The 20370-nt window shown below is 48.5% G+C and overlaps 1 protein-coding gene across 3 annotated transcripts in view; it reads right to left on the minus strand.

Moving 5' to 3' along the window:
• LOC129864881 (CD9 antigen-like) overlaps positions 1-20370 on the minus strand; it is a 73763-nt gene that overhangs the window by 13497 nt on the left and 39896 nt on the right. For all 3 annotated transcript variants that reach the window (XM_055937177.1, XM_055937178.1, XM_055937179.1), the window contains exon 2: positions 6945-7047. In XM_055937177.1, the coding sequence (XP_055793152.1) occupies positions 6945-7047 (103 nt within the window). The remainder of the gene's footprint in view (positions 1-6944; positions 7048-20370) is intronic.

The following is a 20370-nucleotide window of genomic DNA, read 5'->3' on the forward strand; positions in this document are numbered from 1 at the left end:
TAGCAGCCCTCTGTAAACCCTGGTGATATAGCAGCCCTCTGTAAACCCTGGTGATATAGCAGCCCTCTGTAACCATGGTGATATAGCAGCCCTCTGTAACCCTGGTGATATAGCAGCCCTCTGTAACCCAGGTGATATAGCAGCCCTCTGTAACCCTGGTGATATAGCAGCCCTCTGTAACCCTGGTGATATAGCAGCCCTCTGTAACCCTGGTGATAGAGCAGCCCTCTGTAACCCTGGTGACATAGCAGCCCTCTGTAACCCTGGTGATATAGCAGCCCTCTGTAACCCTGGTGACATAGCAGCCCTCTGTAACCCTGGTGATAGAGCATCCCTCTGTAACCCTGGTGATAGAGCAGCCCTCTGTAACCCTGGTGATATAGCAGCCCTCTGTAACCCTGGAGACATAGCAGCCCTCTGTAACCCTGGTGATATAGCATCCCTCTGTAACCCTGGTGATATAGCAGCCCTCTGTAACCCTGGTGACGTAGCAGCCCTCTGTAACCCTGGTGATGTAGCAGCCCTCTGTAACCCTGGTGATATAGCAGCCCTCTGTAACCCTGGAGACATAGCAGCCCTCTGTAACCCTGGTGATAGAGCAGCCCTCTGTAACCCTGGTGATATAGCATCCCTCTGTAACCCTGGTGATATAGCAGCCCTCTGTAACCCTGGTGATATAGCAGCCCTCTGTAACCCTGGTGATATAGCAGCCCTCTGTAATCCTGGTGACATAGCAGCCCTCTGTAATCCTGGTGACATAGCAGCCCTCTATAACCCTGGAGACATAGCAGCCCTCTGTAACCCTGGAGACATAGCAGCCCTCTGTAACCCTGGTGATATAGCAGCCCTCTGTAACCCTGGTGATATAGCAGCCCTCTGTAACCCTGGTGATATAGCAGCCCTCTGTAACCCTGGTGATATAGCATCCCTCTGTAACCCTGGTGATATAGCAGCCCTCTGTAACCCTGGTGATAGAGCAGCCCTCTGTAACCCTGGTGATAGAGCAGCCCTCTGTAACCCTGGTGATATAGCAGCCCTCTGTAACCCTGGTGACATAGCAGCCCTCTGTAACCCTGGAGACATAGCATCCCTCTGTAACCCTGGAGACATAGCAGCCCTCTGTAACCCTGGTGATGTAGCAGCCCTCTGTAACCCTGGTGACATAGCAGCCCTCTGTAACCCTGGAGACATAGCATCCCTCTGTAACCCTGGAGACATAGCAGCCCTCTGTAACCCTGGTGATGTAGCAGCCCTCTGTAACCCTGGTGATAGAGCAGCCCTCTGTAACCCTGGTGATATAGCTGCCCTCTGTAACCCTGGTGATATAGCAGCCCTCTGTAACCCTGGTGATATGATGATACACCCTCCAACCCTGACTCTGTCCCTGACCCCTTACTCTGTCCTTGACTCTGTCCCTGACTCTGTCCCTGACCCCTTACTCTGTCCTTGACTCTGTCCCTGACCCCTTACTCTGTCCTTGACTCTGTCCCTGACCCCTTACTCTGTCCCTGACTCTGTCCCTGACCCCTGACTCTGTCCCTGACCCCTTACTCTGTCCCTGACTCTGTCCCTGACCCCTTACTCTGTCCCTGACTCTGTCCCTGACCCCTTACTCTGTCCTTGACTCTGTCCCCGACTCTGTCCCTGACCCCTTACTCTGTCCTTGACTCTGTCCCTGACTCTGTCCCTGACCCCTTACTCTGTCCTTGACTCTGTCCCAGACCCCTTACTCTGTCCTTGACTCTGTCCCCGACCCCTTACTCTGTCCTTGACTCTGTCCCTGACTCTGTCCCTGACCCCTTAACCTGTACCTGACTCTGTCCCTGACCCCTTACTCTGTCCCTGACTCTGTCCCTGACTCTGTCCCTGACCCCTTACTCTGTCCTTGACTCTGTCCCCGACTCTGTCCCTGACCCCTTACTCTGTCCTTGACTCTGTCCCTGACTCTGTCCACGACCCCTTACTCTGTCCTTGACTCTGTCCCCGACCCCTTACTCTGTCCTTGACTCTGTCCCTGACTCTGTCCCCGACCCCTTACTCTGTCCCTGACTCTGTCCCTGACTCTGTCCCTGACCCCTTAACCTGTACCTGACTCTGTCCCTGACCCCTTAACCTGTACCTGACTCTGTCCCTGACCCCTTAACCTGTACCTGACTCTGTCCCTGACCCCTTAACCTGTACCTGACTCTGTCCCTGACTCTGTCCCTGACCCCTGACTCTGTCCCTGACTCTGTCCCCGACCCCTTACTCTGTCCCTGACTCTGTCCCTGACTCTGTCCCTGACCCCTTAACCTGTACCTGACTCTGTCCCTGACTCTGTACCTGACCCCTTAACCTGTACCTGACTCTGTCCCTGACTCTGTCCCCGACCCCTGACTCTGTCCCTGACCCCTTACTCTGTCCCTGACTCTGTCCCTGACCCCTTACTCTGTCCCTGACCCCTGACTCTGTCCCTGACTCTGTCCCTGACCCCTTAACCTGTCCCTGACTCTGTCCCTGACTCTGTCCCTGACTCTGCCCCTGACTCTGCCCCTGACTCTGCCCCTGACTCTGTCCTTGACTCTGTCCCTGACTCTGTCCCTGACTCTGTCCCTGACTCTGTCCTTGACTCTGTCCCTGACCCCTTACTCTGTCCCTGACTCTGTCCCTGACCCCTTACTCTGTCCCTGACTCTGTCCCTGACCCCTTACTCTGTCCCTGACTCTGTCCCTGACCCCTTACTCTGTCCCTGACTCTGTCCCTGACCCCTTACTCTGTCCCTGACTCTGTCCCTGACCCCTTACTCTGTCCCTGACCCCTTGCTCTGTCCCTGACCCCTTACTCTGTCCCTGACTCTGTCCCTGACCCCTTACTCTGTCCCTGACCCTGTACCTGACCCCTGTCCCTTACTCTGTCCCTGACTCTGTCCCTGACCCCTTACTCTGTCCCTGACCCCTTACTCTGTCCCTGACCCCTTACTCTGTCCCTGACCCCTTACTCTGTACCTGACTCTGTCCCTGACTGTCCCTGACCCCTTACTCTGTCCCTGACCCCTTACTCTGTCCCTGACCCCTTACTCTGTCCCTGACTCTGTCCCTGACCCCTGTACCTGACCCCTTACCTGACCCTGTCCCTGACCCCTTACCTGACCCTGTCCCTGACCCCTGTCCCTGACTCTGTCCCCAACCCCTTACTCTGTCCCTGACTCTGTCCCTGACCCCTGTACCTGACCCCTGTCTCTGTCCCTGACCCCTTACTCTGTCCCTGACTCTCTCTGACTCTGTCCCTGACTCCTTACTCTGTCCCTGACCCATTACCCTGTCCCTGACCCCTTACCCTGACTCTGTCCCTGACTCTGTCCCTGACTCTGTCCCTGACCCCTTAACCTGTACCTGACTCTGTCCCTGACCCCTTAACCTGTCCCTGACTCTGTCCCTGACCCCTGACCCCTTAACCTGTCCCTGACCCCTTAACCTGTCCCTGACCCCTTAACCTGTCCCTGACCCCTTCACCTGTCCCTGACCCCTTAACCTGTCCCTGACTCTGTCCCTGACCCCTTAACCTGTCCCTGACTCTGTCCCTGACTCTGTCCCTGACCCCTTAACCTGTCCCTGACCCCTTAACCTGTCCCTGACCCCTTACTCTGTCCCTGACCCCTTAACCTGTCCCTGACCCCTTAACCTGTCCCTGACCCCTTACCCTGTCCCTGACCCCTTACCCTGTCCCTGACTCTGTCCCTGACCCCTTACTCTGTCCCTGACCCCTTACTCTGTCCCTGACCCCTTACTCTGTCCCTGACCCCTTACTCTGTCCCTGACCCCTTACTCTGTCCCTGACTCTGTCCCTTACTCTGTCCCCGACCCCTTACTCTGTCTCTGACTCTGTCCCTGACCCCTTACTCTGTCCCTGACTCTGTCCCTGACTCTGTCCCTGACTCTGTCCCTGACTCTGTCCCTGACCCCTTACTCTGTCCCTGACTCTGTCCCTGACTCCTTACTCTGTCCCTGACTCTGTCCCTGACCCCTTACTCTGTCCTTGACTCTGTCCCTGACCCCTTACTCTGTACCTGACTCTGTCCCTGACTCTGTCCCTGACCCCTTACTCTGTACCTGACTCTGTCCCTGACCCCTTACTCTGTCCCTGACCCCTGACTCTGTCCCTTACTCTGTCCCTGACCCCTTACTCTGTACCTGACTCTGTCCCTGACTCTGTCCCTGACCCCTGACTCTGTACCTGACTCTGTCCCTGACCCCTTACTCTGTCCCTGACTCTGTCCCTGACCCCTGACTCTGTACCTGACTCTGTCCCTGACCCCTTACTCTGTCCCTGACCCCTGACTCTGTCCCTGACTCTGTCCCTGACCCCTTACTCTGTACCTGACTCTGTCCCTGACCCCTTACTCTGTCCCTGACCCCTGACTCTGTCCCTGACTCTGTCCCTGACCCCTTACTCTGTCCCTGACCCCTGACTCTGTCCCTGACTCTGTCCCTGACCCCTTACTCTGTACCTGACTCTGTCCCTGACCCCTGACTCTGTCCCTGACTCTGTCCCTGACCCCTTACTCTGTCCCTGACTCTGTCCCTGACCCCTTACTCTGTACCTGACTCTGTCCCTGACCCCTTACTCTGTACCTGACTCTGTCCCTGACTCTGTCCCTGACCCCTTACCCTGTCCCTGACTCTGTACCCGACCCCTGTCCCTTTGTCCCTGACTCTGTCCCTGACTGTCCCTGACTCTGTCCCTGACCCCTCACCCCTCACCCCTTATCCTGACCCCTGTCCCTGACTGTCCCTGACCCCTGTTCCTGATCCCTGTCCCTGACCCCTGTTCCTGATCCCTGTCTCTGACCCCTGTTCCTGATCCCTGTCTCTGACCCCTGTTCCTGATCCCTGTCTCTGACCCCTGTTCCCTGTCTCTGACCCCTGTTCCTGACCCCTGTTCCTGGTCTCTGACCCCTGTCCCTGATCCTGTGTAGAGAGGTAAGTATGTGTGTATGTTAGAAACCTATTTTTGGACCTTAGAGTTTCTAACAGACATGATGATACCACTAGCTGAGAGGAGATATTTTATGCTGTAGGGGTTAGGGTGTAGAGGTTAGGGGTGTAGGGGTTAGGGGTGTAGGGGTTAGGGTGTAGGGGTTAGGGTGTAGGGGTTATAGTTATGGGTGAGAAGCAGGATTTAAGGTATAGGGGTTAGGGTGTAGGGGTTAGGGTGTAGGGGTTAGGGTGTAGGGGTTGGGGTGTAGGGGTTGGGGTGTAGGGGTTAGGGTGTAGGGGTTGGGGTGTAGGGGTTGGGCTGTAGGGGTTGGGGTGTAGGGGTTGGGCTGTAGGGGTTGGGGTGTAGGGGTTATAGTTATGGGTGAGAAGCAGGATTTAAGGTATAGGGGTTAGGGTGTAGGGTGTAGGGGTTAGGGTGTAGGGGTTAGGGTGTAGGGGTTGGGGTGTAGGGGTTAGGGTGTAGGGGTTAGGGTGTAGGGGTTAGGGTGTAGGGGTTGGGGTGTAGGGGTTAGGGTGTAGGGGTAAGGGTGTAGGGGTTAGGGTGTAGGGGTTGGGGTTGGGGTGTAGGGGTTAGGGTGTAGGGGTTAGGGTGTAGGGGTTGGGGTGTAGGGGTTGGGGCTAGGGTGTAGGGGTTAGGGTGTAGGGGTTGGGGTGTAGGGGTTAGGGTGTAGGGGTTGGGGTGTAGGGGTTAGGGTGTAGGGGTTAGGGTGTAGGGGTTGGGGTGTAGGGGTGTAGGGGTTGGGGTGTAGGGGTTAGGGTGTAGGGGTTGGGCTGTAGGGGTTGGGCTGTAGGGGTTAGGGTGTAGGGGTTGGGGTGTAGGGGTTGGGGTGTAGGGGTGTAGGGGTTGGGGTGTAGGGGTTAGGGTGTAGGGGTTAGGGTGTAGGGGTTGGGGTGTAGGGGTGTAGGGGTTAGGGTGTAGGGGTTAGGGTGTAGGGGTTAGGGTGTAGGGGTTGGGGTGTAGGGGTTAGGGTGTAGGGGTAAGGGTGTAGGGGTTGGGCTGTAGGGGTTGGGGTGTAGGGGTGTAGGGGTAAGGGTGTAGGGGTTAGGGTGTAGGGGTTGGGGTTGGGGTGTAGGGGTTAGGGTGTAGGGGTTAGGGTGTAGGGGTTGGGGTGTAGGGGTTGGGGCTAGGGTGTAGGGGTTAGGGTGTAGGGGTTGGGGTGTAGGGGTTAGGGTGTAGGGGTTGGGGTGTAGGGGTTAGGGTGTAGGGGTTAGGGTGTAGGGGTTGGGGTGTAGGGGTGTAGGGGTTAGGGTGTAGGGGTTAGGGTGTAGGGGTTAGGGTGTAGGGGTTAGGGTGTAGGGGTTGGGGTGTAGGGGTTAGGGTGTAGGGGTAAGGGTGTAGGGGTTGGGCTGTAGGGGTTGGGCTGTAGGGGTTAGGGTGTAGGGGTTGGGGTGTAGGGGTGTAGGGGTTGGGGTGTAGGGGTTAGGGTGTAGGGGTTAGGGTGTAGGGGTTGGGGTGTAGGGGTTAGGGTGTAGGGGTTGGGGTGTAGGGGTGTAGGGGTTAGGGTGTAGGGGTTAGGGTGTAGGGGTTAGGGTGTAGGGGTTGGGGTGTAGGGGTTAGGGTGTAGGGGTAAGAGTGTAGGGGTTGGGCTGTAGGGGTTAGGGTGTAGGGGTTGGGGTGTAGGGGTGTAGGGGTGTAGGGGTTGGGGTGTAGGGGTTAGGGTGTAGGGGTTGGGGTGTAGGGGTTAGGGTGTAGGGGTTGGGGTGTAGGGGTTGGGGTGTAGGGGTTATAGTTATGGGTGAGAAGCAGGATTTAAGGTATAGGGGTTAGGGTGTAGGGGTTAGGGTGTAGGGGTTAGGGTGTAGGGGTTGGGGTGTAGGGGTTAGGGTGTAGGGGTTGGGGTGTAGGGGTTGGGGTGTAGGGGTTATAGTTATGGGTGAGAAGCAGGATTTAAGGTATAGGGGTTAGGGTGTAGGGGTTAGGGTGTAGGGGTAAGAGTGTAGGGGTTAGGGGTGAGAGCTCAGTCTTACCGGTGAAGAAGACAGAAGGAGAGTCCTCTCCACTGAACAGTCCCTCAGTCCGAGAGTCAAAACGCAGCCACAGCCCTACAGCCAATACTCCTGTTCCTGCCAACTGACACACACACACACACACACACACACACACACACACACACACACACACACACACACACACACACACACACACACACACACACACACACACACACACACACACACACACACACACACACACCCCGACACACCACACACACACACACACACCCCGACACACACACACACACACACACACACACACACACACACACACACACACACACACACACACACACACACACACACACACACACACACACACACACACACACACACACACACACGTACGTTAGAAACAGTGTAAAGTTCAGATTTTGGAAATGATGCCCAGCAGGCACTTATCCTCGACTCCCCCCACACTTTCTACAAAACTGGTTACAGGCTGCTACATCCATTATAATATAATAGTAATATAGTAATATAATAATATAACAGTAATATAATATTATGGAAATATAATAATGTTATAGTAATATAATAATAATATAGAAATATAATAATAATATAGAAATATAATAATATAACAGTAATATAATATTATGGAAATATAATAATGTTATAGTAATATAATAATATAACAGTAATATAATATTATGGAAATATAATAATGTTATAGTAATATAATAATATAACAGTAATATAATATTATGGAAATATAATAATGTTATAGTAATATAATAATATAACAGTAATATAATATTATGGAAATATAATAATGTTATAGTAATATAATAATATAACAGTAATATAATATTATGGAAATATAATAATGTTATAGTAATATAATAATAATATAGTAATATAATAATATAACAGTAATATAATAATATAATAGTAATATAATAGTAATATAATAATGTAACAGTAATATAAAATTTTGGAAATATAATAGTAATATAATAATATAGAAAAATAATAATATAACAGTAATATAATAATGTTATAGTAATATGATAATATAATAGTAATATAATAATAATATAATAGTACTATAATAATATAGTCATATAATAATATAGAATTATAATAATATAGTAATATAATAATATAATAGTAATATAATAATATAGAAATATAATGATATCATAATATTAGTAGGGATTGATTGAAGCTCAATGTTAAATTCATATCTACACCAATACGACACCAATGTCGATGAAAATGTGCAAATCAACTTGACTGGAGGTATACAACACTTTCCCTGACGCTCCTCATGAGCCGTCCGGCCGTTAAGGAGAACCACATACCGGATTGAGTCAGACTGGAGGTATACAACACTTTCCCTGACGCTCCTCATGAGCCGTCCGGCCGTTAAGGAGAACCACATACCGGATTGAGTCAGCAATTGAGTCAGCAATTGAGTCAGCAATTGAGTCAGCAATTGAGTTTTCAGCGTATTTTTCTGCGCCTACCTAGCTCAAATTCTAGACGTCGGATTGAAACGAGACAATAGGGTCCATAAAGTGACCACTGTGCTTAAAAAATGTCGGATTGACAAAGTTGTTAGGTGCAGCTGCTTTTATTAAATGCATAATTTATCCCTCTCACGTAAACATTTCTGTCCATTAAGAACCAACGATGTGCTGCCTTTTTGTTAGCATTTTGGTATGTTTTCTAGATTCAGAACATAAAACAACATTTATAAAGCAAACAATATCCCGCAGGTCTAACACGGCCAATGCATGAATAGTTCAGAACAGTGTCTAATGCTCTGAATCAAATGCATGAATAGTTCAGAACAGTGTCTAATGCTCTGAATCAAACAGTGTCTGTGTCTAATGCTCTGAATCAAATGCATGAATAGTTCAGAACAGTGTCTAATGCTCTGAATCAAATGCATGAATAGTTCAGAACAGTGTCTAATGTGTCTAATGCTCTGAATCAAATGCATGAATAGTTCAGAACAGTGTCTAATGCTCTGAATCAAACAGTGTCTAATGTGTCTAATGCTCTGAATCAAATGCATGAATAGTTCAGAACAGTGTCTAATGCTCTGAATCAAATGCATGAATAGTTCAGAACAGTGTCTAATGCTCTGAATCAAATGCATGAATAGTTCAGAACAGTGTCTAATGCTCTGAATCAAATGCATGAATAGTTCAGAACAGTGTCTAATGCTCTGAATCAAACAGTGTCTGTGTCTAATGCTCTGAATCAAATGCATGAATAGTTCAGAACAGTGTCTAATGCTCTGAATCAAATGCATGAATAGTTCAGAACAGTGTCTAATGTGTCTAATGCTCTGAATCAAATGCATGAATAGTTCAGAACAGTGTCTAATGCTCTGAATCAAACAGTGTCTAATGTGTCTAATGCTCTGAATCAAATGCATGAATAGTTCAGAACAGTGTCTAATGCTCTGAATCAAATGCATGAATAGTTCAGAACAGTGTCTAATGCTCTGAATCAAATGCATGAATAGTTCAGAACAGTGTCTAATGCTCTGAATCAAATGCATGAATAGTTCAGAACAGTGTCTAATGCTCTGAATCAAACAGTGTCTGTGTCTAATGCTCTGAATCAAATGCATGAATAGTTCAGAACAGTGTCTAATGCTCTGAATCAAATGCATGAATAGTTCAGAACAGTGTCTAATGTGTCTAATGCTCTGAATCAAATGCATGAATAGTTCAGAACAGTGTCTAATGCTCTGAATCAAACAGTGTCTAATGTGTCTAATGCTCTGAATCAAATGCATGAATAGTTCAGAACAGTGTCTAATGCTCTGAATCAAATGCATGAATAGTTCAGAACAGTGTTTAATACTCTGAATCAAATGCATGAATAGTTGAAGCATATGTTGCAGAACAGTGGTAATATTTGTTCAGAATATTGACCAAGAAATCGATCTAAGTATTTTACTCTTTTTTTTAAATTTTCGACCTAAAATGACACCCAAATCTGACTGCCTGTAGCTCAGGGGTATGCATATTCTTGATACCATTAGAATTTCTTTTTGTACCATTATCTTTGAAATGCAAGAGAAAGGCCATAATGTATTATTCCAGCCCAGGTGCAATTTAGATTTTGGCCACTAGATGGCAGCAGTGTAAGTGCAAAGTTTTAGACTGATCCAATGCACAATTGCAGTTTTGAGAGAAATAATAGTCACAGAGGGCAAGAAACTACATACTACTACATATGTTCAGTAATAAGAAACTACTACATATGTTCAGTAATATTCATAATTGCCAGTTTTTAGAATTTTAAACACTATTTTGGAAAGTAATACTTTTATTAACTATATAATAATATAGTTAATAAAATAATATAATAACAGTTAATTTAATAAAATAGTAATACACTGATATAATAATATAGTAATATAATAATATAGTTAATAAAATAATATAATAATACAGTAATATAATAACATAGTAATATAGTTCATATAATAATATAATAATATAGTTCATAAAATAATATAATAATACAGTAATATAGTAATATAATAATACAGTAATAAAATAATAAAATAATACAGTAATATAATAATAAAATAATACAGTAATATAATAATATAATAATACAGTAATATAATAACAGTAATAAAATAATATAATAATATAATAATATAGTAATATAATAATACAGTAATAAAATAATAAAATAATACAGTAATATAATAATACAGTAATAAAATAATAAAATAATACAGTAATATAATACAGTAATAAAATAATACAGTAATAAAATAATATAATAATACAGTAATATAATAACAGTAATATAATAATACAATAATATAATAATACAGTAATATAATAATATAATAATACAGTAATATAATAATACAATAATATAATAATACAGTAATATAATAATATAATAATACAGTAATAAAATAATACAGTAATAAAATAATATAATAATACAGTAATATAATAATATAATAATACAGTTCATAAAATAATATAATAATACAGTAATATAATAATACAGTAATAAAATAATATAATAATACAGTAATATAATAATATAATAATACAGTAATAATATAATACAGTAATAAAATAATATAATAATACAGTAATATAATAATATAATAATACAGTTCATAAAATAATATAATAATACAGTAATATAATAATATAATAATACAGTAATATAATAACAGTAATAAAATAATATAATAATACAGTAATATAGTAATATAATAATACATTAATATAGTAATACAGTAATAAAATAATATAATAATACAGTAATATAGTAATATAATAATACAGTAATATAGTGTGGCGGAAGAATCAGAATTAGTTGGGTAACATATATAATTAAGATGTCTTATCTGCGTAATATGCTTATGTGATATACTTATCTTAGGGGCCAAACTGAACGATACTTTATAGCGAATGCTATCTGGCTACGGGATACTCCTTTCTCATTTAAAAAGTCTCACCTTGTGACCCTTTCCAAACATCTGTGGTTGATTATGTAGACCAGGTGGTGGATCTTTGCTATAAAAGATCTCAGTAGCCTTTGTGTTGTGGCTCTCAACAAATCATCTGAGGTTGATTCGTCGACCAGCCAATCGCTAGTGCAAAGCTCTCGCTCATAAAGATTCAGTTTAAGAACTCTGACTTGTGTGGTAAGTTTGTCTCTCCTCATTTGATAATACAGAAATTAATCACCACATTTGGCGACGGGGATTGGATGTGAATCTTCACTCGGTGACCGCTCCTGACGACCTGGTAAATGGTGCACAAGGGATCCCTCAAACTTGGGATCTCAGGGAGACCACACTTCGGGAACGGAGCAGATGGATCAACCAGCGAGCCGAGTGGATACCACATCCCGAACATAGTTAGTTTTTAAAGAAAGAGGTGAACGAACCACACTTGAAGTTGAGTTTTTAACTAAAGCCTCTGTTACGTGGGCTCTGAGTGTGTTCCTGTGTGAGGGGGGCACCTTGGAGGCATAAGGGTCGAGTCAGAGGAGAGTAATCTGAGAGTTTGTGGACTCAAAGATACTCTGCCACTGGTCGGTTGCAAAATCGCCCGTACTGACACTGAATTGATCACAGTGAGGATTGGTGCGGTCTGTGGGGGAGGGTGACTGTGGATTCATGGTGACTGTGGATTCTGTGTGAAACACCGTGTGAAACACGGTACTTGGTGAAGCCCTATTGGAAGAAGGACCTCGTTCTGAAAAAGTGTCTAAGTGACCCCCAGAAGTAGTGAAATCCAATTATTTTAAATGTGCTAGCCAGGTACGCCCTGGGTTGACCTGTGTTTTGTTTTAGGACCACTAGGTAATATTTGGATAATGTTATGGGTTTCTCTGTACATATAGACAGGGTTTGAAATCCTGTGTAGGTAATCTTTGTAGGAGCGTTCTGTGTGGGCGCGGTAGGTTGACTAGTGTGGGCGCGGTAGGGGTGGGCGCGGTAGGTTGACTAGTGTGGGCGCGGTAGGTTGTGTGGGCGCGGTAGGTTGACTCAGAAAGAGAATGCCCTATGAAGAAAGAGGGAGGCTTTCAGAAAGAGACTGCCCTATGAAGAAAGAGGAGGGAGGCTTTCAGAAAGAGAATGCACTATGAAGAAAGAGGAGGGAGGCTTTCAGAAAGAAACTGCCCTATGAAGAAAGAGGGAGGCTTTCAGAAAGAGACTGCCCTATGAAGAAAGAGGAGGGAGGCTTTCAGAAAGAGACTGCCCTATGAAGAAAGAGGAGAGAGGCTTTCAGAAAGAGACTGCCCTATGAAGAAAGAGGGAGGCTTTCAGAAAGAGACTGCCCTATGAAGAAAGAGGAGGGAGGCTTTCAGAAAGAAACTGCCCTATGAAGAAAGAGGGAGGCTTTCAGAAAGAGAATGCCCTATGAAGAAAGAGGAGGGAGGCTTTCAGAAAGAGACTGCACTATGAAGAAAGAGGAGAGAGGCTTTCAGAAAGAGAATGCACTATGAAGAAAGATGAGGGGGGCTTTCAGAAAGAGACTTGAGACCTGTTTCAGGCTACACAGTGGTATCAGACCAAACGAACATGCATATGGGGATCTGCTGAAAGACGCCCTGGTGAGGGGTCTGACACCGGGCCTGGAGAAAGCTGTGAGGACCACCTGCATCAGTTGGGAGACTGAGCCATTAGCAACGGTGGTACAGCACTGCAAGCATGCTGAGAGACAACAAAGTACTCAGAAGGAAGAAAAGGTTAAGGAAGAAAAAGTGAAGACAAGGAGTATTGACATGATGAGGAGACAGGGACAGGAGGAGGTGTATTGACAGGATGAGGAGACAGGGACAGGAGGAGGTGTATTGACATGATGAGGAGACAGGGACAGGAGGAGGTGTATTGACAGGATGAGGAGACAGGGACAGGAGGAGGTGTATTGACAGGATGAGGAGACAGCGACAGGAGGAGGTGTATTGACGTGATGAGGAGACAGGGACAGGAGGAGGTGTATTGACATGATGAGGAGACAGGGACAGGAGGAGGTGTATTGACATGATGAGGAGACAGCGACAGGAGGAGGTGTATTGACATGATGAGGAGACAGAGACAGGAGGAGGAGTATTGACATGATGAGGAGACAGGGACAGGAGGAGGAGACAGGGACAGGAGGAGGTGTATTGACGTGATGAGGAGACAGGGACAGGAGGAGGAGACAGGGACAGGAGGAGGAGTATTGACATGATGAGGAGACAGGGACAGGAGGAGGTGTATTGACATGATGAGGAGACAGGGACAGGAGGAGGAGTATTGACATGATGAGGAGACAGGGACAGGAGGAGGAGACAGGGACAGGAGGAGGTGTATTGACGTGATGAGGAGACAGGGACAGGAGTAGGTGTATTGACATGATGAGGAGACAGGGACAGGAGGAGGAGCTAGGGACAGGAGGAGGTGTATTGACATGATGAGGAGACAGGGACAGGAGGAGGTGTATTGACATGATGAGGAGACAGGGACAGGAGGAGGTGTATTGACATGATGAGGAGACAGGGACAGGAGGAGGTGTATTGACGTGATGAGGAGACAGGGACAGGAGGAGGAGACAGGGACAGGAGGAGGTGTATTGACATGATGAGGAGACAGGGACAGGAAGAGGTGTATTGACATGATGAGGAGACAGCGACAGGAAGAGGTGTATTGACGTGATGAGGAGACAGGGACAGGAGGAGGAGACAGGGACAGGAGGAGGTGTATTGACATGATGAGGAGACAGAGACAGGAGGAGGAGCTAGGGACAGGAGGAGGTGTATTGACGTGATGAGGAGACAGGGACAGGAGGAGGTGTATTGACATGATGAGGAGACAGGGACAGGAGGAGGTGTATTGACATGATGAGGAGACAGGGACAGGAGGAGGAGTATTGACATGATGAGGAGACAGGGACAGGAGGAGGAGGTGTATTGACATGATGAGGAGACAGGGACAGGAGGAGGTGTATTGACATGATGAGGAGACAGGGACAGGAGGAGGTGTATTGACATGATGAGGAGACAGGGACAGGAGGAGGAGTATTCACATGATGAGGAGACAGGGACAGGAGGAGGTGTATTGACGTGATGAGGAGACAGGGACAGGAGGAGGAGACAGGGACAGGAGGAGGTGTATTGACATGATGAGGAGACAGGGACAGGAGGAGGTGTATTGACATGAGGAGACAGCGACAGGAGGAGTATTGACATGATGAGGAGACAGGGACAGGAGGAGGTGTATTGACGTGATGAGGAGACAGGGACAGGAGGAGGTGTATTGACATGATGAGGAGACAGGGACAGGAGGAGGAGACAGGGACAGGAGGAGGTGTATTGACATGATGAGGAGACAGGGACAGGAGGAGGAGTATTGACATGATGAGGAGACAGGGACAGGAGGAGGTGTATTGACGTGATGAGGAGACAGGGACAGGAGGAGGTGTATTGACATGATGAGGAGACAGGGACAGGAGGAGGTGTATTGACATGATGAGGAGACAGGGACAGGAGGAGGAGACAGGGACAGGAGGAGGTGTATTGACATGATGAGGAGACAGGGACAGGAGGAGGAGACAGGGACAGGAGGAGGTGTATTGACATGATGAGGAGACAGGGACAGGAGGAGGTGTATTGACATGATGAGGAGACAGGGACAGGAGGAGGTGTATTGACATGATGAGGAGACAGGGACAGGAGGAGGAGACAGGGACAGGAGGAGACAGGGACAGGAGGAGGAGACAGGGACAGGAGGAGGTGTATTGACATGATGAGGAGACAGGGACAGGAGGAGGAGACAGGGACAGGAGGAGGAGACAGGGACAGGAGGAGGAGTATTGACATGATGAGGAGACAGGGACAGGAGGAGGTGTATTGACGTGATGAGGAGACAGGGACAGGAGGAGGAGACAGGGACAGGAGGAGGAGACAGGGACAGGAGGAGGAGACAGGGACAGGAGGAGGAGTATTGACATGATGAGGAGACAGGGACAGGAGGAGGTGTATTGACATGATGAGGGGACAGGGACAGGAGGAGGTGTATTGACATGATGAGGAGACAGAGACAGGAGGAGGTGTATTGACATGATGAGGAGACAGGGACAGGAGGAGGAGTATTGACATGATGAGGAGACAGGGACAGGAGGAGGTGTATTGACATGATGAGGAGACAGGGACAGGAGGAGGAGTATTGACATGATGAGGAGACAAGGACAGGAGGAGGAGACAGGGACAGGAGGAGGTGTATTGACGTGATGAGGAGACAGAGACAGGAGGAGGTGTATTGACGTGATGAGGAGACAGGGACAGGAGGAGGTGTATTGACATGATGAGGAGACAGGGACAGGAGGAGGTGTATTGACGTGATGAGGAGACAGGGACAGGAGGAGGTGTATTGACGTGATGAGGAGACAGGGACAGGAGGAGGTGTATTGACGTGATGAGGAGACAGGGACAGGAGGAGGTGTATTGACATGATGAGGAGACAGCGACAGGAGGAGGTGTATTGACATGATGAGGAGACAGGGACAGGAGGAGGAGACAGGGACAGGAGGAGGTGTATTGACGTGATGAGGATACAGGGACAGGAGGAGGTGTATTGACATGATGAGGAGACAGGGACAGGAGGAGGTGTATTGACAGGAGGAGGAGACAGGGACAGGAGGAGGAGACAGGGACAGGAGGAGGTGTATTGACATGATGAGGAGACAGCGACAGGAGGAGGTGTATTGACATGATGAGGAGACAGCGACAGGAGGAGGAGACAGGGACAGGAGGAGGAGACAGGGACAGGAGGAGGAGTATTGACATGATGAGGAGACAGCGACAGGATGAGGAGACAGGGACAGGAGGAGGAGACAGGGACAGGAGGAGGTGTATTGACGTGATGAGGAGACAGGGACAGGAGGAGGAGTATTGACATGATGAGGAGACAGGGACAGGAGGAGGAGTATTGATGTGATGAGGAGACAGGGACAGGAGGAGGAGACAGGGACAGGAGGAGGTGTATTGACGTGATGAGGAGACAGGGACAGGAGGAGGAGTATTGACATGATGAGGAGACAGGGACAGGAGGAGGTGTATTGACATGATGAGGAGACAGGGACAGGAGGAGGTGTATTGACAGGAGGAGGAGACAGGGACAGGAGGAGGTGTATTGACATGATGAGGAGACAGGGACAGGAGTAGGTGTATTGACATGATGAGGAGACAGGGACAGGAGGAGGTGTATTGACATGATGAGGAGACAGGGACAGGAGGAGGTGTATTGACAGGAGGAGGAGACAGGGACAGGAGGAGGTGTATTGACATGATGAGGAGACAGCGACAGGAGGAGGTGTATTGACGTGATGAGGAGACAGGGACAGGAGGAGGTGTATTGACAGGAGGAGGAGACAGGGAAAGGAGGAGGTGTATTGACAGGAGGAGGAGACAGGGACAGGAGGAGGTGTATTGACATGATGAGGAGACAGGGACAGGAGGAGGTGTATTGACATGATGAGGAGACAGGGACAGGAGGAGGTGTATTGACATGATGAGGAGACAGGGACAGGAGGAGGTGTATTGACATGATGAGGAGACAGGGACAGGAGGAGGTGTATTGACATGATGAGGAGACAGGGACAGGAGGAGGAGTATTGACATAATGAGGAGACAGGGACAGGAGGAGGTGTATTGACATGATGAGGAGACAGCGACAGGAGGAGGTGTATTGCCATGATGAGGAGACAGCGACAGGAGGAGGTGTATTGACAGGAGGAGGAGACAGCGACAGGAGGAGGTGTATTGACAGGAGGAGGAGACAGCGACAGGAGGAGGTGTATTGACAGGAGGAGGAGACAGCGACAGGAGGAGGTGTATTGACAGGATGAGGAGACAGGGACAGGAGGAGGTGTATTGACATGATGAGGAGACAGGGACAGGAGGAGGTGTATTGACATGATGAGGAGACAGCGACAGGAGGAGGAGACAGGGACAGGAGGAGGTGTATTGACATGATGAGGAGACAGGGACAGGAGGAGGTGTATTGACATGATGAGGAGACAGGGACAGGAGGAGGAGACAGGGACAGGAGGAGGTGTATTGACGTGATGAGGAGACAGCGACAGGAAGAGGTGTATTGACATGATGAGGAGACAGGGACAGGAGGAGGTTTATTGACATGATGAGGAGACAGGGACAGGAGGAGGTGTATTGACATGATGAGGAGACAGGGACAGGAGGAGGTGTATTGACATGATGAGGAGACAGGGACAGGAGGAGGTGTATTGACATGATGAGGAGACAGGGACAGGAGGAGGAGACAGGGACAGGATGAGGAGACAGGGACAGGAGGAGGAGACAGGGACAGGAGGAGGAGTATTGACATGATGAGGAGACAGCGACAGGAGGAGGTGTATTGACATGATGAGGAGACAGCGACAGGAGGAGGAGACAGGGACAGGAGGAGGAGACAGGGACAGGAGGAGGTGTATTGACGTGATGAGGAGACAGGGACAGGAGGAGGAGTATTGACATGATGAGGAGACAGGGACAGGAGGAGGAGTATTGATGTGATGAGGAGACAGGGACAGGAGGAGGAGACAGGGACAGGAGGAGGTGTATTGACGTGATGAGGAGACAGGGACAGGAGGAGGAGTATTGACGTGATGAGGAGACAGGGACAGGAGGAGGTGTATTGACATGATGAGGAGACAGGGACAGGAGGAGGTGTATTGACAGGAGGAGGAGACAGGGACAGGAGGAGGTGTATTGACATGATGAGGAGACAGGGACAGGAGGAGGTGTATTGACATGATGAGGAGACAGGGACAGGAGGAGGTGTATTGACATGATGAGGAGACAGGGACAGGAGGAGGTGTATTGACAGGAGGAGGAGACAGGGACAGGAGGAGGTGTATTGACATGATGAGGAGACAGCGACAGGAGGAGGTGTATTGACGTGATGAGGAGACAGGGACAGGAGGAGGTGTATTGACAGGAGGAGGAGACAGGGACAGGAGGAGGTGTATTGACAGGAGGAGGAGACAGGGACAGGAGGAGGTGTATTGACATGATGAGGAGACAGGGACAGGAGGAGGTGTATTGACATGATGAGGAGACAGGGACAGGAGGAGGTGTATTGACATGATGAGGAGACAGGGACAGGAGGAGGAGACAGGGACAGGAGGAGGTGTATTGACATGATGAGGAGACAGGGACAGGAGGAGGTGTATTGACATGATGAGGAGACAGGGACAGGAGGAGGTGTATTGACATGATGAGGAGACAGCGACAGGAGGAAGAGACAGGGACAGGAGGAGGTGTATTGACATGATGAGGAGACAGGGACAGGAGGAGGTGTATTGACATGATGAGGAGACAGGGACAGGAGGAGGAGTATTGACATAATGAGGAGACAGGGACAGGAGGAGGTGTATTGACATGATGAGGAGACAGCGACAGGAGGAGGTGTATTGACATGATGAGGAGACAGCGACAGGAGGAGGTGTATTGACAGGAGGAGGAGACAGCGACAGGAGGAGGTGTATTGACAGGAGGAGGAGACAGCGACAGGAGGAGGTGTATTGACATGATGAGGAGACAGCGACAGGAGGAGGTGTATTGACAGGAGGAGGAGACAGCGACAGGAGGAGGTGTATTGACAGGATGAGGAGACAGGGACAGGAGGAGGTGTATTGACATGATGAGGAGACAGGGACAGGAGGAGGTTTATTGACATGATGAGGAGACAGCGACAGGAGGAGGAGACAGGGACAGGAGGAGGTGTATTGACGTGGTGAGGAGACAGCGACAGGAAGAGGTGTATTGACATGATGAGGAGACAGGGACAGGAGGAGGAGACAGGGACAGGAGGAGGTGTATTGACATGATGAGGAGACAGGGACAGGAGGAGGAGTATTGACGTGATGAGGAGACAGGGACAGGAGGAGGTGTATTGACATGATGAGGAGACAGGGACAGGAGGAGGTGTATTGACATGATGAGGAGACAGGGACAGGAGGAGGTGTATTGACATGATGAGGAGACAGGGACAGGAGGAGGTGTATTGACATGATGAGGAGACAGGGACAGGAGGAGGAGACAGGGACAGGATGAGGAGACAGGGACAGGAGGAGGTGTATTGACATGATGAGGAGACAGGGACAGGAGGAGGAGACAGGGACAGGAGGAGGTGTATTGACGTGATGAGGAGACAGCGACAGGAAGAGGTGTATTGACATGATGAGGAGACAGGGACAGGAGGAGGAGACAGGGACAGGAGGAGGTGTATTGACATGATGAGGAGACAGGGACAGGAGGAGGAGTATTGACGTGATGAGGAGACAGGGACAGGAGGAGGTGTATTGACATGATGAGGAGACAGGGACAGGAGGAGGTGTATTGACATGATGAGGAGACAGGGACAGGAGGAGGTGTATTGACATGATGAGGAGACAGGGACAGGAGGAGGTGTATTGACATGATGAGGAGACAGGGACAGGAGGAGGAGACAGGGACAGGATGAGGAGACAGGGACAGGAGGAGGTGTATTGACATGATGAGGAGACAGGGACAGGAGGAGGAGACAGGGACAGGAGGAGGTGTATTGACATGATGAGGAGACAGGGACAGGAGGAGGTGTATTGACATGAGGAGACAGGGACAGGAGGAGGTGTATTGACATGATGAGGAGACAGGGACAGGAGGAGGTGTATTGACATGATGAGGAGACAGCGACAGGAGGAGGTGTATTGACATGATGAGGAGACAGGGACAGGAGGAGGAGTATTGACATGATGAGGAGACAGGGACAGGAGGAGGAGACAGGGACAGGAGGAGGTGTATTGACATGATGAGGAGACAGGGCAGGAGGAGGTGTATTGACATGATGAGGAGACAGGGACAGGAGGAGGTGTATTGACATGATGAGGAGACAGGGACAGGA

This window comes from Salvelinus fontinalis, chromosome 11 (assembly GCF_029448725.1).
Source record: "Salvelinus fontinalis isolate EN_2023a chromosome 11, ASM2944872v1, whole genome shotgun sequence".
Classification (NCBI taxonomy): Eukaryota; Metazoa; Chordata; class Actinopteri; order Salmoniformes; family Salmonidae; genus Salvelinus; species Salvelinus fontinalis.